Raw genomic sequence first — 18,737 nt, 5'->3', positions numbered from 1 at the left:
TCTTGACTCGCTCTCTGGTCCTGACTCTCTCTCTCTGGTCCTGCCTCTCTATGATTTTGGGCCACGCTCTGGTCCTGACTCTCTCTGGTCCCGTCTCTCTCTGGTCCTGGCTCTCTCTCTGGTCCTGACTCTCTTTGGTCCTAACTCTCTCTCTGGTTCTGACTGTCTCTGGTCCTGAGTGTATCTTGTCTTGGCTGTCTCTTTTGTCAAGACTCTCTTTGGTCCTGACTCTTTCTCTGGTCCTGAGTGTATCTTGTCTTGGCTGTCTCTGGTCCTGACTCTCTCTGGTCCTGACTCTCTCTGGTCCTGACTCTGTCTCTCTGGTCCTGAATCTCTCTGTGTTTCAGACTTGCTCTGGTCCTGACTCTCTCTCTGGTCTTGACTCTCTTTCTGGTCCTGAATCGATTTCTCGTGCAACGTTAGCAGTTAAATGAGGAATAGTCACCAAAATGAGTTGCTTGCCTGCTGTGTTTTTTTGTACTTTGCTCTTTACTTCGCTCAAGTTGCAAAGCTGCAATAAACATATTGCAACGAACATTTCTATCTGAAAATTGTGTTAGTACCTGTTCGATTGCCTCGATCTTTCGGTTTCAGCTTAACTCCCTAGGTCATATCATGAGTAGAACCATAGGATCCAAATATATGTTGCTTGTTGCTCGTATTAACTATAAAAAATCAATTTTGAGGGATAAGGAATTGTTTATAGGTTCTGAAACCTAGTTAAATCGATTTTTCGTGAAATTTCTGATCAGAAACAGTCATCAAAATGAGTTAATAAAAAGGTCGATTTCTCGGTAAATTTTGAGCTTTCGTTCAAATAAATATTTTGCTAAGAACTTAAAAACGCGCGTATTCAATCCTCGCGCAAATAAATCATAAGGAGGCGAATATTTTGCTAAGAAAGCGTAGATTTAACTCTCGCGCAAATAAATTATAAGGAGGCGAATATTTTGCTAACAATGCGAAGATTTCATTCTCGCGTAAACAAACTTAAAAAAGCGTGCAACGTGCGTCAGACCGTTAGGCAAATATTATTTAAAGAATTCGAGTAAAATCGATTGAAATATCACGAAGTTTTAAGTTTGTAAAGAAACGTAACTCAATTAGGATATGATGTTACTGGATCATCATATCCATAGATGAATTAGCTATTTTATGAACATAACATAATTCACAAGGAGTAATACTAATAATTGTTCTTTAACAAAATAGACATATTTTCACCATGTTGTGATGTTATATAATTGTGTCAATATTTAAATCTTACTACCTCTTAATAATATAATATGTGATCGGTACCTGGTTGCAATCATATTGATTGATCAATGTATTGTGTTAAAATTAAACGTAAAGTCGGTGTCGTACCTACACATCATGATCGCTTTTACTTTTTACTAGTTTTTAGCATAATTCCAATATGTGAGGCCAGGTGATAATAAAAAATTGTGGTAGCTGAAGCGCACAATGACTTCATCGGACGACTTTAGTTCGTCAGATTAGATATTTCAATATATTCCCACTTTAGTTCTGATCAACTTTAGTTCCGGTAATGTTCAGGTTCTGCAAGTGCAAAGACTTCGAAGTTGTCGTTCGCACGATGCACAGCACTTAGTTGTTAGTGCATGAGAACATACTACAATTGGTAAAACTAAATGAATATAATCATACATTATTCAACGTGTGTGCCAGCTCATTATATCCGGCATTACCTATTGATTCACGTGCTGTGGTTTGAAACGTGCGATACGGACGTACTGAAACTCTAAGTTCTATTTCGAACACTAAAGTTCGCTAGGTAGCTTGAAGCTTCCCTAGTGTCCAATTCTTTGAATTTTATTGTTTCTAGCGGAGTAAAGTCTAGGTCATAGGTACCGCACTTAAGTTAGGAATATGCTGTTTTGTAAAAACATCGAAGCTGTTACCGTTATAATCGTACACAGTTATAATTAACATCAGCTAAAGTTCAATTGGTAAATAAACACATATTAACTTTAAGCGTGTGTTCTGGACCTCATTATAAATATAACCGGCGTCCGGCGCATAAGTGCAATAATTCGTACTGAAGTTTGAAATTTGAAACGGGATGAAGTTCAAAGTTTTAACTGCTAACACTATAACAACTTTGAACTTAAAGAATGATAGGTAGCTTCTTGGTGTACTTCAGTGTATAAAGAGCTAAAGTTCAATTACCGTGCCTTCCAGTTCAACAAATATTAAATCAATATGTTAACATGAGTAGTTTAAACATAAGTATAAGTATAACTATAAGGACATGTATTTGTAAAACATAAGGCGGCAAATATTTTGTTAAGAAAGCGTAGACTTAACTCTCCCGCAAATAAATTATAAGGCGGCAAATATTATGCTAAGAAAGCGTAGATTTAACTCTCCCGCAAATAAATTATAAGGTGGCGAATATTTTGCTAAGAAAGCGTAGATTTAACTCTCGCGCAAATAAATTATAAGGTGGCGAATATTTTGCTAAGAAAGCGTAGATTTAACTCTCGCGCAAATAAATTATAAGGAGGCAAATATTTTGCTAACAATGCGAATATTTCATTCTCGCGTAAACAAACTTTAAAAAGCGTGCAACGCGCGTCAGACCGTTTGGCAAATATTTTGCTAAGAATGCGCATTTTCCTAACGTAAAATTCGCCTCCTTATGAAATATTTGCATCATCACGCGCAGCCTGGCAAATACATCATAACACGGCGCATATTTTGCTAAGATGGCAAATATTTCGTTAGCGCGGCAATTATTTGCGTAACGTGGCAATGTTGCAACCCGGGAGGGGGCTTTTATAATAAATACCCCATATCTTCCAAGTTTTTAGTCCCTTTTTTAATACAGCATGCCTCAGATTCATTTTTCATAGTTGCAATGTTGCATTATGATTATTATATCAGACAAAAGAAAACATACTCAGTAGGGTGATTATTTTACTGCCTTAAATTGAATTTAAAAGACCCATGATAAGCATAAATGACTATGGGGGTCTGCCTCGAGGAGTTAATAAACATTCAAGTCATTTTGGTATAGTTAGTACCTGCCACAAGCAATGCGATCAATTACTCTAACATTTACTGACCGGAAGTATTATAAGTATTGCCGTTACAAATCAGGTCATGTTTTCCAGATCCGAGGCACCCATTGATAGATGGGTTTTGATGTCCCAATAATAAGATGGGGTTTTTTATCGGTGTGCACCAGACTTATAATCAGTATTGTCCTGACTCCCGACTTTAGTCGGTAGACCGCTGTAGACTACGCAGTATCAAACAATTACATTTTACACATACAGCATACTTCATGATTGCGATGTGCTTCAGAAACTGTGCTATGGGTCAAGGACCATTTTCAATCTTTTACGGTTCTTTTTCGCATACTATTTAATACTTTATCACTTAACACATATCATATTGCCGTTGAGATCAATATTATATTATACAGATCTCAATTCATATTATATGTTCCCATACTATTTCATATTTATCTTATATTAAATGTTAAAGACTATAAAATGAGAGCCGGTGCTCTTTCGTGTGGCCTAGGGTGGCGAACCCCAGTTATTTAAGTTAATATATATTTGTACAGACTAGTACAGAACACCAGTAAATATAAAGATAGAAGAAGAAGATTGACACATACCAGCGACCGATCCTGCGATGTATCCTTCTGTCATATTAACTTTACCATTTCATACCAGCTGTGTCGTTGTTAGTTTTGCTTGGTGTTGTGGGCCGCGTGTGGCTAACTATTCACACGGTGGACAGTCAGCAGAGTCTTTTGCTTCCCGACATACCTCTGTCAGAGAATTTGTGTGAGGTAATAACATAAACAAAACATCAAATTAGTTTAATACTATAAATTAGGACCTCAAATTAGTTTAATACTATAAATTAGGACCTCTTTGTAGAAATGTTGATTTAAGTTATAAAGTCATATGGCTGCGTAATGTACAGGCATGCAAAAGCGGCTGGAAGCTGCATCAGTAATGAGATTATTTAGCAGGAGACTGAAATAATTATGAAAATAATGGCTTCACTACGTGGATATTTAAGGTCATGCTGAAAAGCTCTTTATGATTGTGATGCAATAACAGATTTTACATGGTACGTAAATGATAAAAATAACATAAATTAACCTTCATCTAAGGTGATAGATGGGATGTTATTTTGGATTTCAGCCAATGCATTGGTTGCTTTGTGTTGAGTAAATATTGATATAATTTCATACGGATATCAACAACCAACATAATAATAATAATAACAAATTAATGTTGTTTTTATACAGCACTAAAAAATAATTTAAATTTAAACCTTATGCTCAGCTGTAAAGGATACTTAAATGACAGTAGAGATTGTGCATCTCACCTTGGACGAGGGTGAAACTATAAAGAAAACAGAAGTGTAAAACTGCAAATTAAGGCCAGGGGGGGGGGGGTAGAGGCTTCAAAAAATGCAAAAAATATTATGCTTTGAATCAATATATATTTTTGTGGTGGATACTTTGCCACCACTCATTTGTCTGTAGCTATTTTACTTTTTTTTATAAATGAGGTTAACCAATTCTCATTTAACCTCATTTTTTTGATAAATCGATAATGGAGGGCAGAAATATTAATGCCATTACAACTGAAAACTACGATAAGCTTTGTTTTCATTGTTTTTGTGTTATTTCAGCAGTTAAACTTTGAAAAATATACAAATAAAGGCAAAATACTCAAAAATCACATAACATAAAAAACAGTTTTTTGCCGCTCCTGAAAACCTCGAATTTTTGACTTCAAAATCTATCTTCTCCTAGAGTTTTTATCCATTTCTCCTCAAATTTGGAACTTATGTTCCTGACATAAATTTAAAAGTTTGTTATGTAACGATTGTTGTAATTTCGCTCCTAACTCTTTTTATGAGGTTAACCATTTTAAATTTTGTAACCTGCACTCATGGTTAACCTCATATCTCAGCTTTGGAGCAAGATATCATAAATCGTTACATAACAAAAACTCAAAATACCTTGAAGAACATTGTTGCCAAGTTACAAGGTTCTAAGTCATAAACTGAAAAAGAAGATAGGTTTTGAACACGATTTCATTTAAAGTTTTCATTTACAATAGAATTACACCTGTAAACCTCAAGATTCAACGCGCGATATCTTAAAATAGGAAACTTTGTTTTCGGTAAGGACAAAAGCATTTGAAAATTTAGATCAAGCTCTAAAACATATCTCAAAATCTCAAAATCGACCTCGGACCCCCCCCCCCCCCCCCCCCCCTCCCCCCCCCCCCCCCCCCCCCTGTGGCCTTAAATCCTGACTAGATAAGGCAGATACGCTTAACAAGAGGATATCCAAGAAAGGTTAGCAGGTTAGCGACAGTGGCGTAACGAAGGGCCCTGCTGACCCTGCTGTGCAGGGGGGCGCCGTCTTAGGGGGGCACCAAATCGTCGTTTGAATGTGGGACAATTTCGAAAACTTAACTAAAGTACTAGCAAAACTGCGCGTTTTGCTCTAGATACACACTTTTTTAGAGATTTTACCGGCGTATCCTCTTAAATCGCCTAATTTTTTCAATCTTAGGGAGGGGCACCAAAAGGAGAGGGGGCGCCAACAGGGGGGCGCCTTTTCGGCAGGGGGGCGCCAACAGGCAACGTTACGCCACTGGTTAGCGACAGCAGACATGATAATTATTCATTATTAATTAGCAAACATAAACTATTTCAAACAAACGTTTAACCCTCGTCAATTGTTATATGAGAACCTATTAAGCTCTGTCAATTATCAAGCAATTGTTATTTGCAGCTGTGAAAAGTATACAATAAATGAGTTTTTAACAATTGGTATAAGTTTAAATATGTATTCATTAAGGAGGCAAGTTTTGTTTGGACATGTGGTTTTTACCAGTGCTGGGAACTGCATAACTACTAAAGAGGGTGATTATCATCGATGTAGGAAGATTGTGAGGAGGGGGGATTTTTTTAAAATAAAATAATAAGTGTGGTTGGAAAAAGAAATAAATATTTTAGTCTCTCTTAGAAAATTTGCTTTTCAGGATTGAAATTTGGCAATGTGAATTGATAAATCCGGGAAATTTTTTTTGAACCAATTTAGTATTTTTGGGGCGATTTTGAAAATATAAATATGCTTACAATAATCAATCTCAAAGAGGGTGCAAACTGTGAGGAACGTGCTTTCCTACACCAATGGGTTTTTTTACATTAACAAAGCATCCGGAGACTTCACAGTTGTCTGTGGTGGCTAAGATTCCCTATTGACTCTTTCCTTGCTGGACCGTGGCCTCATTGGGGGCCCCCAGCCTGCCATTCCGCCAAATCTCTATTATAGCCACGTACACCGGGGTCAAGGTTTGTTCCCTATTTAGGAGAACATCTTTACTCATGGGTGGCACTCAGCCTGTCATCCCGCTGCATTTTTACATGTTTATGAACATTATGGCCTGGGGTCCCAGATATAGAACATCTATGGTGTCAACAGATTACAATAGGCAAGAAGAGGTTCCCTTGGATTTAAGGTAGGAACAGTGTACGGTTGGGGACGGCCAAGTGGTTAACACTCGTGGGATCGCTGGCATAACTCTCAACAGTGCACTAACCTGAGGAATAGCCTCACCACAAACTACCATTATATATTATATCAAAAGACTCCATTTACATAAAAAAAATAGCAAGACACAACTCCAGAAACCTCAATATTCCGACATTTGCACTAACTTATTATTGAACAGTACACATCCAAATTGAAATCAATAAACAATGGTTTAAAGCTGTTATGTAAGCGCTTACAATTTATCCATGATTTGATAAAACAAATGAATTGAATGTGTGGAAACTGCATGTGCAGCATGGCTAAAAAATATTTACCTGGGGACCCAAGGCTATTATGTTCATAAACAGCGGAATGACCGGCTGAGCGGCAAGCGCCGCCCAGTAAGAAAATCCGCGTCCGGCCACATGATAATAGTATGCAATTTATATTGCAATGCAATATCATATCATTGTTTCCATTAGTATAAAAAGTATAATATCAAAATAATTGTAATGTTGATTGTTCATGGAGGATTTCGCCGCTTCGACGCGCCGCGCAAACTAGCATTTTTTTGCTGATGAGGCGAGATCAAAAATCGAATTGCTCTGCTTCGCAAAGCTAACGCAACAATTTGGAAGGGTTGACATCGTCCGCGTCAATCAAATGCAATGTAACTTTAGCTTTGTATAATGTAATAGCTAAAACGTAAAACTTGATTTTTATATATTATAATTGGAGGACTTCGACGCGCCGCGCGAACTAGCATACTTGCATCGCGCGCAAAGCAATGATCTCGACGGATTGACATCGTCAATCAAATATTAAAATCAATTAATTTTGAATTTGAATTTTAGGATTGGGATCAGAGCTTTCATGTTTCAGTCAAAGATTACAATTTTAAAAGCCGTTAATGTTTACTGTTTACTGTTCAATGTTGTATGATTAGATTTTATACTAAAACGAGTTGAACTGGTCATGTGCTATGTTAGGTCATACAACACAATTTTTGCTACTATACTGTCTACAGGCCTGGAGGAGAGTTTTCAAGCTGGAAGAACCTGCTAGACAGACTGCCAGCCAAAATAGACACGATCTCAGAAAATACAACGGTGCCAATCATTTACGTTGTTGGCAGTGGCGTAACGCTGCCCCGGCCACCCCGGCTACGCCGAGGGGCGCCAAAAAGGCGCCCTTTCTCAACGAAAAGTGACCCCTAGGTTTTTCTTGAATTTTTCTTGAATTTTTCTTGAATTTTTTTTGAATTTTTTTTGAATTTTTTTTGAATTTTTCTTCAATTTTATGACCTCTCACTGAAAATAACGCCTTATTGGTGTATTCCCCTGTCCAATTTAGCGCTCAGTCGGTGTGAAAAAAATTTGTAGGGTCCTTTTTTTGCTCCAGGGGCGCAAAAAAGCTGTAGGGGGCGCCAAAAAAGGGTACCCGACCTTTTTTTAGGGACACAAAAAATTTGGGCGACTTTTTCGAGCCGCCGGGGGGGGGGGGGGGGCGCCAAATTAAATCAGTTACTAACGCTACGCCACTGGTTGTTGGAGGGGTATAATAGCAAACTAGCGTGTGACTGATTTTAGAAAAACACAAATTTTTTGAAATGGGACCTCCAGATCAGTAAAATTAGGTGCGCTGGAGGAGCTGCATGAGTCTACTACTTTTTAATATTTGTCACCCTAACCCTAACCCTGATGGCTAACTTTGATTCACGATGTCAATCCTTTGCAGCTCGGCAGCCAAGTGGTGCATCTCGCCGATCAACCGCCCACTAGTGCATCTCGCTACAACGGCTAACCCTAACCCTAACCAATAACTAGACTGGGTGGGCCCATTTTAGTATTTCTCATCACATTGAGTCCAGTCTTTGTTATAGTATTTATAACAAAAACTATGTCTGTTGTCCATATCTAACCAGTGTTGCTCTATCCAGAGCCCTTGCGCTTGTGAAACAAGCGCGCCCGCAGTGGCGCGAAAGCACATGGTTAGATGAAAACCAGTGCAAGTGACAAGCAACTACTTATCAAAAATATCTGAGACATTTGAGTTCATGCTTTAAAAATTTATTTTGAGTTCAAAAGGCTAAAAAGGATCAGTGTTAAGTTTATAAATTGACTTTTGCTACTACAAAGTTCTTATGATCCAACTGCAATATCATTTTGATGCAAAGAATGACCGATAACAACAATAATGAAAATGTGGCGCAGGTTCAGGGATAGATAACACAGTACAGCCCTAGCCAGAATGATCATTTTTTATTCGAGAAATGTACAGTGAAACAAATTTTTTCATCCTTTAACGAAAAAGTGGTTTGATAAGTTATTGAAGCCTAAATATAATTTTTAACTGAAAAGCTAAGTATTTTGAAATCTATCCTGGAAAATGTTGGACATTTTTTTCTAGATCCAGCAGGGGAATAATTTTCTTCATGGGGGGCCATAATCTTAGAGTTTTCTAAAAGTAGCATGCACTGTGCTCTACAGCCTGAATGTCAAAACAGCGTGACATTCAGACGTGTCGACTGTCGTCGTGTCAACCATGCCGGTAAAAATATTCAATGTTTATGGCAGGATTAGATGGCCGGAAGCTGCATCCTTTCCAGAATCTGTTGACAGATGGATATTAATGGAGGACAGTTCGCCGTTGGCAAAACATTTTGCTCGTTAAGCCTAGCTGAGAAATTAAGAGATCATTTTCAAACACAGTTTCAAGAAATATTCAAATAATAGTAATAAGATTTTAAGTGTATTATATTTATAGTGCCTGCTAGCAGCTCTTGCGAAATAGGTATAGTTCTTCTTTTAAACTTTACCAAATGCATCGCAAAGACAAATCAGGTGGAGGTGTTGCCATAATCTACAAATCATGTGTTCGTCTAATCAAAGTTTTTGCCAACAATGACGGTTCATTTGAGGCAATTAATGCAAAACTGAAACTGGTTGATGGGTCTGTCGTATTCTGCTCTTGTATCTACCGTCCACCTGGGTCCTTGGGAAAGTTCCTTTCTGATTTTGAAGATTTCTTGACTGATGCATTTTCTAAATACAAGCATTTCTTGTTATGTGGGGATGTTAATATGCACCTAGATAGAATCTCTGCTCATGTGAGTGAGTGGAGCACCATACTATCATCTTTTGGGCTTCATCAACTTGTCTTCTCACCAACACATAAAAAAGGTCACATTCTTGATCCTGTCATTGCTTCACACAAAGTAGTAGATCAAAATTCCGTTGAGGTGATGCAAAACATGGCCAAAAGCTTTCCATCCTGTGACCATTATCCAATTGTATTTCAGCTTCATAAGCCTCCTGACATTGACAAATGTGAAAAAGTCATACGCTTTAGAAAGATCAGAGACATAGATCAGGAACAATTTAAAGGTGATTTATCTGTTGCTCTATCTGAGTTGGTTTTTGAAGGAAAGAGCTTCTGTGATGTTGTGACTCAATTTGATAATGGGTGTCAACATATTCTCAATTTACATGCTCCAGAATATTCCAAAACCATCAAAGATATTCCCACAGCCCCCTGGTTTGATGGTGAATACAAAGTTGCAAGAGCCGAAAGAAGGAAAGCAGAGACAGCCTGGAAAAAGTCAAGTCTTGACATTGATCATTCTATCTTCGTTCATTTGCGAGAGCACTGTTCAGAGCTAGCTGACAAAAAGAAAAAGCTGTTTTTCTCTAATACTTTCCAAAAATACAAACATTCACAAAAGAGCCTCTACAAATTTGTAGACACTTTCCTGGATAAAGAAAAGAACCTCACATTACCATCTTCAGAAAATCTTCAGGAAACTGTAAATGACTTTAACCATTATTTTACTGAAAAAATTGAGAAAATCCGTGCGTCATTTCCCAACACTACTGTGACTAATAGCTCTCCAAACTTTAATGGCCAGGCATTATCTGAATTTAGAAAAGCTACTATTTTTGAAGTTAAAGAAATGATCAAAGAATCTGGCATCAAAACCTCATCGATTGATCCACTACCTAAAGAACTCCTGTCAGAGCACCTTGAGCTAATCCTTCCTACCCTTTGTGATATTATCAACGTTTCCCTTTCAACCGGGAGTATGGAGGGAATCAAGCTAGCACATCTCACTCCTCTTATCAAAGGTGATTCCCTAGACACTGAGAACTTAAAGAATTATAGGCCCATCTCTAATCTTACATTCATCGGTAAACTCATTGAGCGCTTTGTATTAAAATGCCTTAATGAACATCTAACCAAGAATAATCTCAACATTGACCACCAGTCTGGTTACAAAAAGCATCATAGCACAGAGACACTCCTCATTACCATAGTCAATGACCTCCTTATAGCCAGCAATGAAAACACAGCTACAGTTGTAATGCTTTTAGACCTGAGTGCTGCATTCGACACTGTTGATCACAGCAAATTAATCAACATATTGAAGTATGAGATTGGGATTGAGGGAACTGCCCTAAAATGGTTCACCAGCTTCATCCGTGGCCGTTGTCAAAAAGTCAAGATCGGTGACCTAGAATCTGAAGAAATTGTTATAAAGTTTGGTGTCCCACAGGGCTCAGTCCTTGGCCCTGTGTTGTTCAATATCTACATCCGCTCCATTTATTCTTCTGTAAAATCAAAGCAATTTCTGATCCATGGCTATGCTGATGATCATCAGATTTACAAGTCATTTTCGTCTGCTACAGAATATGAGGTCCTTAGCGAAGACCTGCCTTCCTGCTTTCAAGAAATTGAGAGCTGGATGACGGATCACTTCCTTCTACTGAATCCTACAAAAACGGAGATTATAGTTTTTGGTTCAAAACGTTTATTGTCGGAATTAGAAATTGGTGGTGTCTTCCTTAAACCTTCTGTCTGTATAAGACTCGTTAATGTTACTAAAAACCTTGGCTTTACATTGGATTCCTCACTGTCTCTAAATCCTCAAATAAAGAAGCTCAAAGCTGCAAACTGCCACAAGATGCGAAACATTGCAAAGATGAAACCATTCCTCTCTGAAGCCCAAATGCAAATCATCGTACAATCTCTTGTTATTAGTTCCCTTGACTACTGCAATGTACTTTACTTTGGAACGAATCATTCTGTTTTGAAACAGCTACAATCTCTGCAAAACAGAGCATGCCGCTTAGTTAAAGGTCTAAAGAGGAGAGAAGAAGTTGAGCCCTACTTAAAAGAACTTCATTGGCTCAAGGTACAAGAACGTATTGAATTTAAAATACTCCTGCTAACTTTCAAACTGCTCCATGGGCTAGCACCTTCATACCTGTCAAACCTTGTCAAGTACAATTCCAGTGGTGGCAGAGATGTGTCTCTTCATTGCCCCATAAACAGTCCACCCAGAGCCTTCTCTTCATTTGCTCCAAGATTATGGAACAATCTTCCTCAAGAAATCAGGAAATGTGTAAACATCAAGGACTTTAAGGGAAAACTTAAAGCTCACCTGTTTAGAAAGTCCTTTGATTTGTACTGAGTAACTTATCCATTATAGAAGGTTTTAAAAAACAATTTACATCTATAGCAGGTCATTTTTACGCTTTAAATTAAATTATTTTAGGCTTTTAATTTTCAAGGATTTTTGGGCAACATTTAAGATAATAATCTTTTTTGCGTTTCATTGTGTCTGCCAACAAAATTGTATTGTAGGTCAGAAGAGGAGGCTCTATCCTGGGACACCAACATTTTTTGGGTTGGCACCCGGGAGAAAGCTACCTTATTCTTTGTATTTTGTCTCAAGTACTAGAGCATTTTTTTCCTCTCTTTTTCACCGTCTCTACTTTTATGTTGCCCAGATTGTTTGGTATGACTGTATTGGATCTTCAGATATAATTTTTATCGTCAGTTACTGTTCTGCAGTAATCTCTTTCAATCAATTTTTATTGTATATTGGAGTATTCAGATTGTTTGTATATTTGGAGTCTATAGAATTTTTATAGAATTTTTAATATTTTAGGGAATTTCATTTTTATTATCCTGATTTTTACATTTGATAGGCTGATGAGTTTCATACTGTGATTTCTTGCAGTCATCATCCTTTCCTCAAGTCCTCTGTTAGAAAACCTGCTAAGCCTGCTTGTTAGGTGCATCTGCCTTATTTAGTCACGATTTTATTAACAGTTTTTAACGTCTGTTTTCTGAACAGTTTCTTGTTTCACCTAAGGCAAAGATGCACACTCTCGTTAACTTAAGTATCATTTACAGCTGAGCATAAGGGTTAAATTTAAATTATTTAACCTTTTGGTGCTGTATAAAAATAACATTAATTTATTATTATTATTATTATTAAGAAGGAATACATATTGGATTCTTTGAAAGAATTTCAGGAAATTTGCTTTATGGGTTGAAATCTAGCAATGTGAAATGATCAATCCAGTAAGACTTTGCTGTGCCAATTTAGGGGTGAAAGAATGAAGTTCTGCAATTTTTTTAAATATGCTCACAATAGTAGGTCTCAAAGAGGGAGAATCTGGAAAAATTTATGAAAAATTTGCTTTTTTGAATTCTAAAAATGGGGAATGTAAATTTAGACTTCACTTAAGGCGATTTAGATAATGGCGGATAGGCCAAATGGGGCAACAAAAATTGGCCCCCTTTGGCCCCCTGCCCCCCCCCCCCCCCCCTCCCCCTCCTTTTCTGCACCCTGAGATCCAGAATCCCGGTCCACACTGATCAATGTTGGTTAATCTGTAGCTAATTGGACAGTGCTTGAAGTGTTGTCCATTACTCAATACAAATTGGCTGATTGTTAACTTATAATTATTGATTGTGTGATAGACAATCTGATCTTGACATGAACAAACTAATTTCATCTTCCCACGATTCATAGCAACTACTTTTAGCCTAAAGTATCAAAAAGGCAAGTTCAGCAGGCACATTGGGATCAATACAGTGACAAAGTCATGGCATGCCCACTGGACAGGTAACCTCTATCAGTATATCATTTCAGTGTTCATTTTATAAATATATTTACTGTTTAAAAATCAAAATAAAATTACTTCCGTCGAAGATTTAATCGTGTGTACCTTCCAAGCAATTTTTGAACCTGATGTATAAATCTCAATTCAATTTACAAATCAGTTAATTAATTTCAGTGCTGCGAGATGGAAGCAGTGTTATTAAGACTAGAGAATAATCAAGTTCAAAAAGTTGTTGGAAATGTTAAGCTGACTCTCGAATGCAAACCGAAACGTTAGTTTTAACGAGTTAAAAAAATAATGTTCGAAAATTTAGGTCTCACGAATTCAATAATTGATCCAATTTTGTTCCATGCTAATGACAAGCTGTAACTGGTTCTCTCAGAGAATCTACAGTCATGTGGAGAAGACACTATCCTGCCAGCCAGGCCTGCCATTTCTAGGTCTAGGTCTGCAACATCAGTTCATCTTCTCGTTCATGAGGCTGAGTCAGAAGTAAGTGTATTTTTCTTAATTCCTCACGACTTACGTATAGCTTTTGATTTAAATGTGATTTTCTTGAGTGACTCATAATCATATAATAGGCCACTAAAGCACGAAAACTGAAAAAAAGAAATATCATTAATTATTGTTTGTTTTCATTAAAATTTCGACCAACTTGATGTTCGCTGTCCCAATAACCTCTCCTAATAATTTTCATTAGTATTAATATGATCTGAAACCAGCTCTGAAGAAGTTTTCTGTACCTTTGATATTGCTGATTATGGACATATTGATATCGTTTTTGACATTAGTTGCTTAATTTTGGCATCTATTAACCGTTCAGAATATCTGAACATTAACCACGTGACCCATACTCTCATATGCACTGCTCACTGCACAGAAAGAAGATTTTATTGCTAGGCAGTAGGCACCATTAGGCCAATCTAATAATTACAATACACCATCGGTTAAATGGCACGGATCCAACAAGTACCTTTATGGACACGTTCATTGAAGTTTGAGGATATTGGTAAATATTAGTGACCCTACTAAATGGCACGATGATGTAAAATGTGTCACACTATAAAACTATATAAACCCTCAATGGTTAGGATAATCGTTTCATCCTCTAGATAAACTTTGTCGCATAACGATATCTTTATCAGACAATAAGATATCGTTTAAATGCGGCCGGCAGTGAGTTGTAAACTTTGTCACACTATAAAAACGTGACAGAGTTTATATGGACCCCTTGTTGCCGTGTTTGACCAAATTTTCGAATTTCAAATTTATAGGATAGTTGCATATGACTATTATCTACATATTTAGCGACTTTTTTCGTTAAATGGTAGCACCATGTAAACTCCGTCACACATTTAAGAAATTTATATGAGGGATGTTTATGACATCCTGACAAGAAATGCCGAATAGTCTAGCATTATTTTGTGAGCTGAATGTGTTTGGAATTGTTCACATATTTCATTGTTATAGGCAAATACAAATACAGAAGGCAGAAATAGGTAAATTTAGTCACATAAATTTGTATGATATCTCAACATGTGTGAAATTGAGTAAATATTAGTATACCAACTTAAACACCCTATATTACGTACTATGGATCAATTAACAATATTTCAACCATACGCCGGTCATATAAATTATTATATGGCAGTGATATGTTAACATTGGCAAAATTTCAACACCTGAACAGGGTAAAAATTTGTAAATTTCGTCACAAAAAAAATTATAACTTTATTTGCTCCGTGTTGGCAAAATAACTAATTTATCGACATAGTGATGGTGATAAAGTAACATTATATACTAATTGAGGTATGATTCTTCAAAATAGGGGCAAGAAATGTAAATTTCGTCACATCAGCCATAGCATTAGTTAGATAGATTTTCTTTCATATCAACTGCCCTTATTATAGCTAGAATGGATTTATACAGGAAATATAGAAACCCATGCCCATTTTTCATCACATTGAAATTATACTGTTGGGGCAGGAAAAGTAAATTTCGTCACATTTCGGTAAATTAGTGATATCAAACTCAGCATTGTTAAACTTGGGTTCTGATTTGCTGAAAAATAACCAACCAATAATTCCTGGAAGAAAATTGAATTTTAACTGAGGTATGGTTCTTTAAAATAGGGGCAAGAAATGTAAATTTCGTCACATACGTCATTTTAAAATTTAGATAGATTTTCTTTCATATCAATAGTCCTTATTATAGTTAGAATGGATTTATACAGGAAATATAGAAACCCATGCCAATTTTTCATCACATTGAAATTATACTGTTGGGGCAGGAAAAGTAAATTTCGTCACATTTCAGTAACTTAGTAAAATTAAACTCAGCATTGTTAAACTTGAGTTCTATTTTGCTAAACAATAACCAACCAATCATTCCTGGAAGAACATTGAATTCTAACCGAGGTATGGTTCTTCAAAATAGGGTCAAGAAATGTAAATTTCGTCACATACGAGTACGTCATTGTAAAATTTAGATACAATTTCTTTCACGTGAACAGTCCTAATTACAGTCCGAAATGATTAATACAGAGATACAGGAAATATAGAAACCCCTGCCCATTTTATAATGTATGTAATATGTTAATCACAGACTATTTCATTCCATAATCATTGTTTCCAAATTTAACCTATTTATGATGTCTTATCATTTTGTGACGATGTTTACATCAACTGCCCTATACTTGAATCAACTGTATCCGTGTATCGTCCTTATATAGAGTTTTCCCGCAAAATGTAACTTATTTACGATGTCGTATCATTTTGTGACGATGTTTACATCAACTGCCCTATACTTGAATCAACTGTATCCGTGTATCGTCCTTATATAGAGTTTTCCCGCAAAATTTAACCTATTTACGATGTCGCATCATTTTGTGACGATGTTTACAACAACTGCCCTATACTTGAATAAACCGTATCCGTGTATCGTCCTTATATAGATTTTCCCCGCAAAATGTAACCTATTTACGATTTCGTATCATTTTGTGACGATGTTTACATCAACTGCCCTATACTTGAATCAACTGTATCCGTGTATCGTCCTTATATAGAGTTTTCCCGCCTTCCAAACCAAAATCAGATATAAATGATTTCGGAAATTCACCCAGAATTTCAAATTCCATATAATGTGACAGAATTTACATAATTTCCCAATAACCAAGTGCATGTATTAGCTAACTTTTCAAAACAACATATTTTAGGGCTATGATTGGCAGAAGAACCATCAAATAATGAGTTGAAAGGGTTTTGAGGACACCTCACAGTAGAAAAGAGGTCTCGTATTCTGAGTGTGACAAAGTTTACGAAATATTGCCTTAAAGCCGTTCGATCCGTGCCCTTTAACCAATGTTGTATCATAATTGTTAGATTGACCTAATCTACTATATTTCAGACCAAGGAATGATAATTGGGCAGCTATGGTAAACAATGTCACAAAAATGTGACATTTTTTACATTATAGTGCCTAAAAGCAATACATTTTATTTTTGAGCAGTGCATATGGGAGTATGGGTCACGTGGCTAATGTTCAGAACTTATGAACACGCTAGATTAATAGATGCTGAAATTAAGCCACTATCGTCGAAAACGCTATTTTAGAAATTTACCAATATCCTCAAACTTCAATGAACGTGTCCTTATACTAACGATGTGCTCTCAAAGCTCTTTAACTCATGATTTAAGGGTACTCTGGAAGTTTGGGAAACTTATTTCTAGGGACAATACAGTTGATGTTAACATTGTCACTAAAAACGGGAGGAAAGTTAACATGTTTGTGCCTTCTGTATTTTTATTTGCTTACAACTATGTGCTATGTTAACTATTCCCAACATGTTCAAATAATGTCTCACTACTCAGCATTCCTTGTCAGGGCGCTCTAAACATGCATTCCTTATATATTTTTCGGAAATCAGTCTGGGGGCACCATTTAACAACAACAAAAAAGTCGTCGAATATGTAGGTAATTGTCAAATGTACCTATCCTATCAACTGCACATCCAAAACTGTGGTCAAACACGGCAGCAAGGGGTCCATATTTACTCCATTACATGTTATAGTGTGACAATATCACCTGACTAAGGTATCATCATGTGACAAAGTTGAGGGTTTATATAAATCATAACGACCAAGTTAACTAAACCAACTATTTTAATAGGGTTACTAATATTTTCCGATATCCTCAACTTCAAATGAACGTGTCCTTATCAACAACTGTATTATTAGTCTTCACTTTACATATCAAGCAGAGGAATTCTTACAATCCCAATGCAGCCTAATAGATCTGCAACCCCTGGACCAGTTCAAGTCCGATAAATGTTAGCCGAGTATATGTTGATTGTTGGTCTGGCAAGCTAATTACTGCGTGCGGATAAGTCGTTGTAAAATAAGTCCCCCAAGTTCCTTTAAAGTTTTGCCCGGGACTAGCAGGTCCAGGAATGGCTCTTCGTTGTCACACAATACATTTATTTACTAAATAATGTCTCTCAAAGAATTCACAAAACGTTTCCTAAATCCTAATGTCTTCCTATATTTGCCCCTGTTCCAACCTCACCTGATATAGTGATATGCAGTTCAGCAGTTACTAATAACAATAGTAGCTTCCTTCTTATCCTACACTAAAGCACTGTAGGGCGGCTAAATGGTAATGTTCTCACAACGGTGCCGGACTCATTACCTCCCACAGCTTCAGATAATGGCCTCATTAGACCTCACTCCACAAGCACTGCATCCGGGTTGTAAGTCCCACGTTTCGCGGTGTTATTGTAATAACTACACTTATTCTACACTAATAACTACAAACTCTACACACTTATAACAAACCTGTATTTTTCAGACCCACACTTTCAATCTACGCTCCTGTTACCTCTACCCGGACAAGCGGGACCCGCGCCTCATCCACGTGCACCGCGGCGCGGACGTGCGCCACTACGGCGACCACACGGATGCGCTCCAGTTCGCCACGTTGAAGCTGGCTAACGACTTCCTGCGTGAACTATGTGCGTGTAGAGGTGAGTCCCACTCTCTATCTCTCTCTCATTGTGTTCTTGTATATAGTCAGTATGTGAGTTGTTAGGATGAGTCCTGGCAACGTTAACTGTTGCCCCACGGCGCCTTTACCTGGATAACTGACGTGAGTTTTATTGTAATTATTTAACTAAATTTGTATTATTAGTATTGGTAATTACTTTATTTGTAAGTAATATTGTTTTTATTTGTTTAATTTGTTAATTTAATCGCGATTGTTATTAATAGTATAAAATCTCGGTA

General features: G+C 36.9%; 2 protein-coding genes across 4 annotated transcripts in view; one reads left to right on the top strand and one right to left on the bottom strand.

Annotated features, from left to right (window-relative positions):
• The window catches only part of LOC134818887 (mitochondrial substrate carrier family protein S-like), a 111,541-nt gene that overhangs the window by 29,517 nt on the left and 63,287 nt on the right, over nt 1–18,737 (bottom strand). The window contains exon 2 of the mRNA XM_063828590.1: nt 3,650–3,805. Coding sequence (XP_063684660.1) covers nt 3,650–3,683 — 34 coding nt within the window. The 5' untranslated portion in view covers nt 3,684–3,805. The remainder of the gene's footprint in view (nt 1–3,649; nt 3,806–18,737) is intronic.
• LOC134818882 (uncharacterized) overlaps nt 13,364–18,737 on the top strand; it is a 32,194-nt gene continuing 26,820 nt past the window's right edge. For 2 of the 3 annotated variants that reach the window (XM_063828583.1, XM_063828585.1), the window contains exons 1-4: nt 13,364–13,460; nt 13,633–13,729; nt 13,841–13,950; nt 18,304–18,478. In XM_063828583.1, the coding sequence (XP_063684653.1) occupies nt 13,446–13,460; nt 13,633–13,729; nt 13,841–13,950; nt 18,304–18,478 (397 nt within the window). In that variant the 5' untranslated portion in view covers nt 13,364–13,445. The remainder of the gene's footprint in view (nt 13,461–13,632; nt 13,730–13,840; nt 13,951–18,303; nt 18,479–18,737) is intronic. The other variant, XM_063828584.1, reaches the window with a different exon arrangement.

Source organism: Bolinopsis microptera, chromosome 7 (genome assembly GCF_026151205.1).
Source record: "Bolinopsis microptera isolate Bmic1 chromosome 7, MBARI_Bmic_1.0, whole genome shotgun sequence".
Lineage (NCBI taxonomy): Eukaryota > Metazoa > Ctenophora > Tentaculata > Lobata > Bolinopsidae > Bolinopsis > Bolinopsis microptera.
The sequence above is the reverse complement of the archived record's forward strand: the minus strand, read 5'-3'. Positions and strand labels throughout refer to the sequence as shown.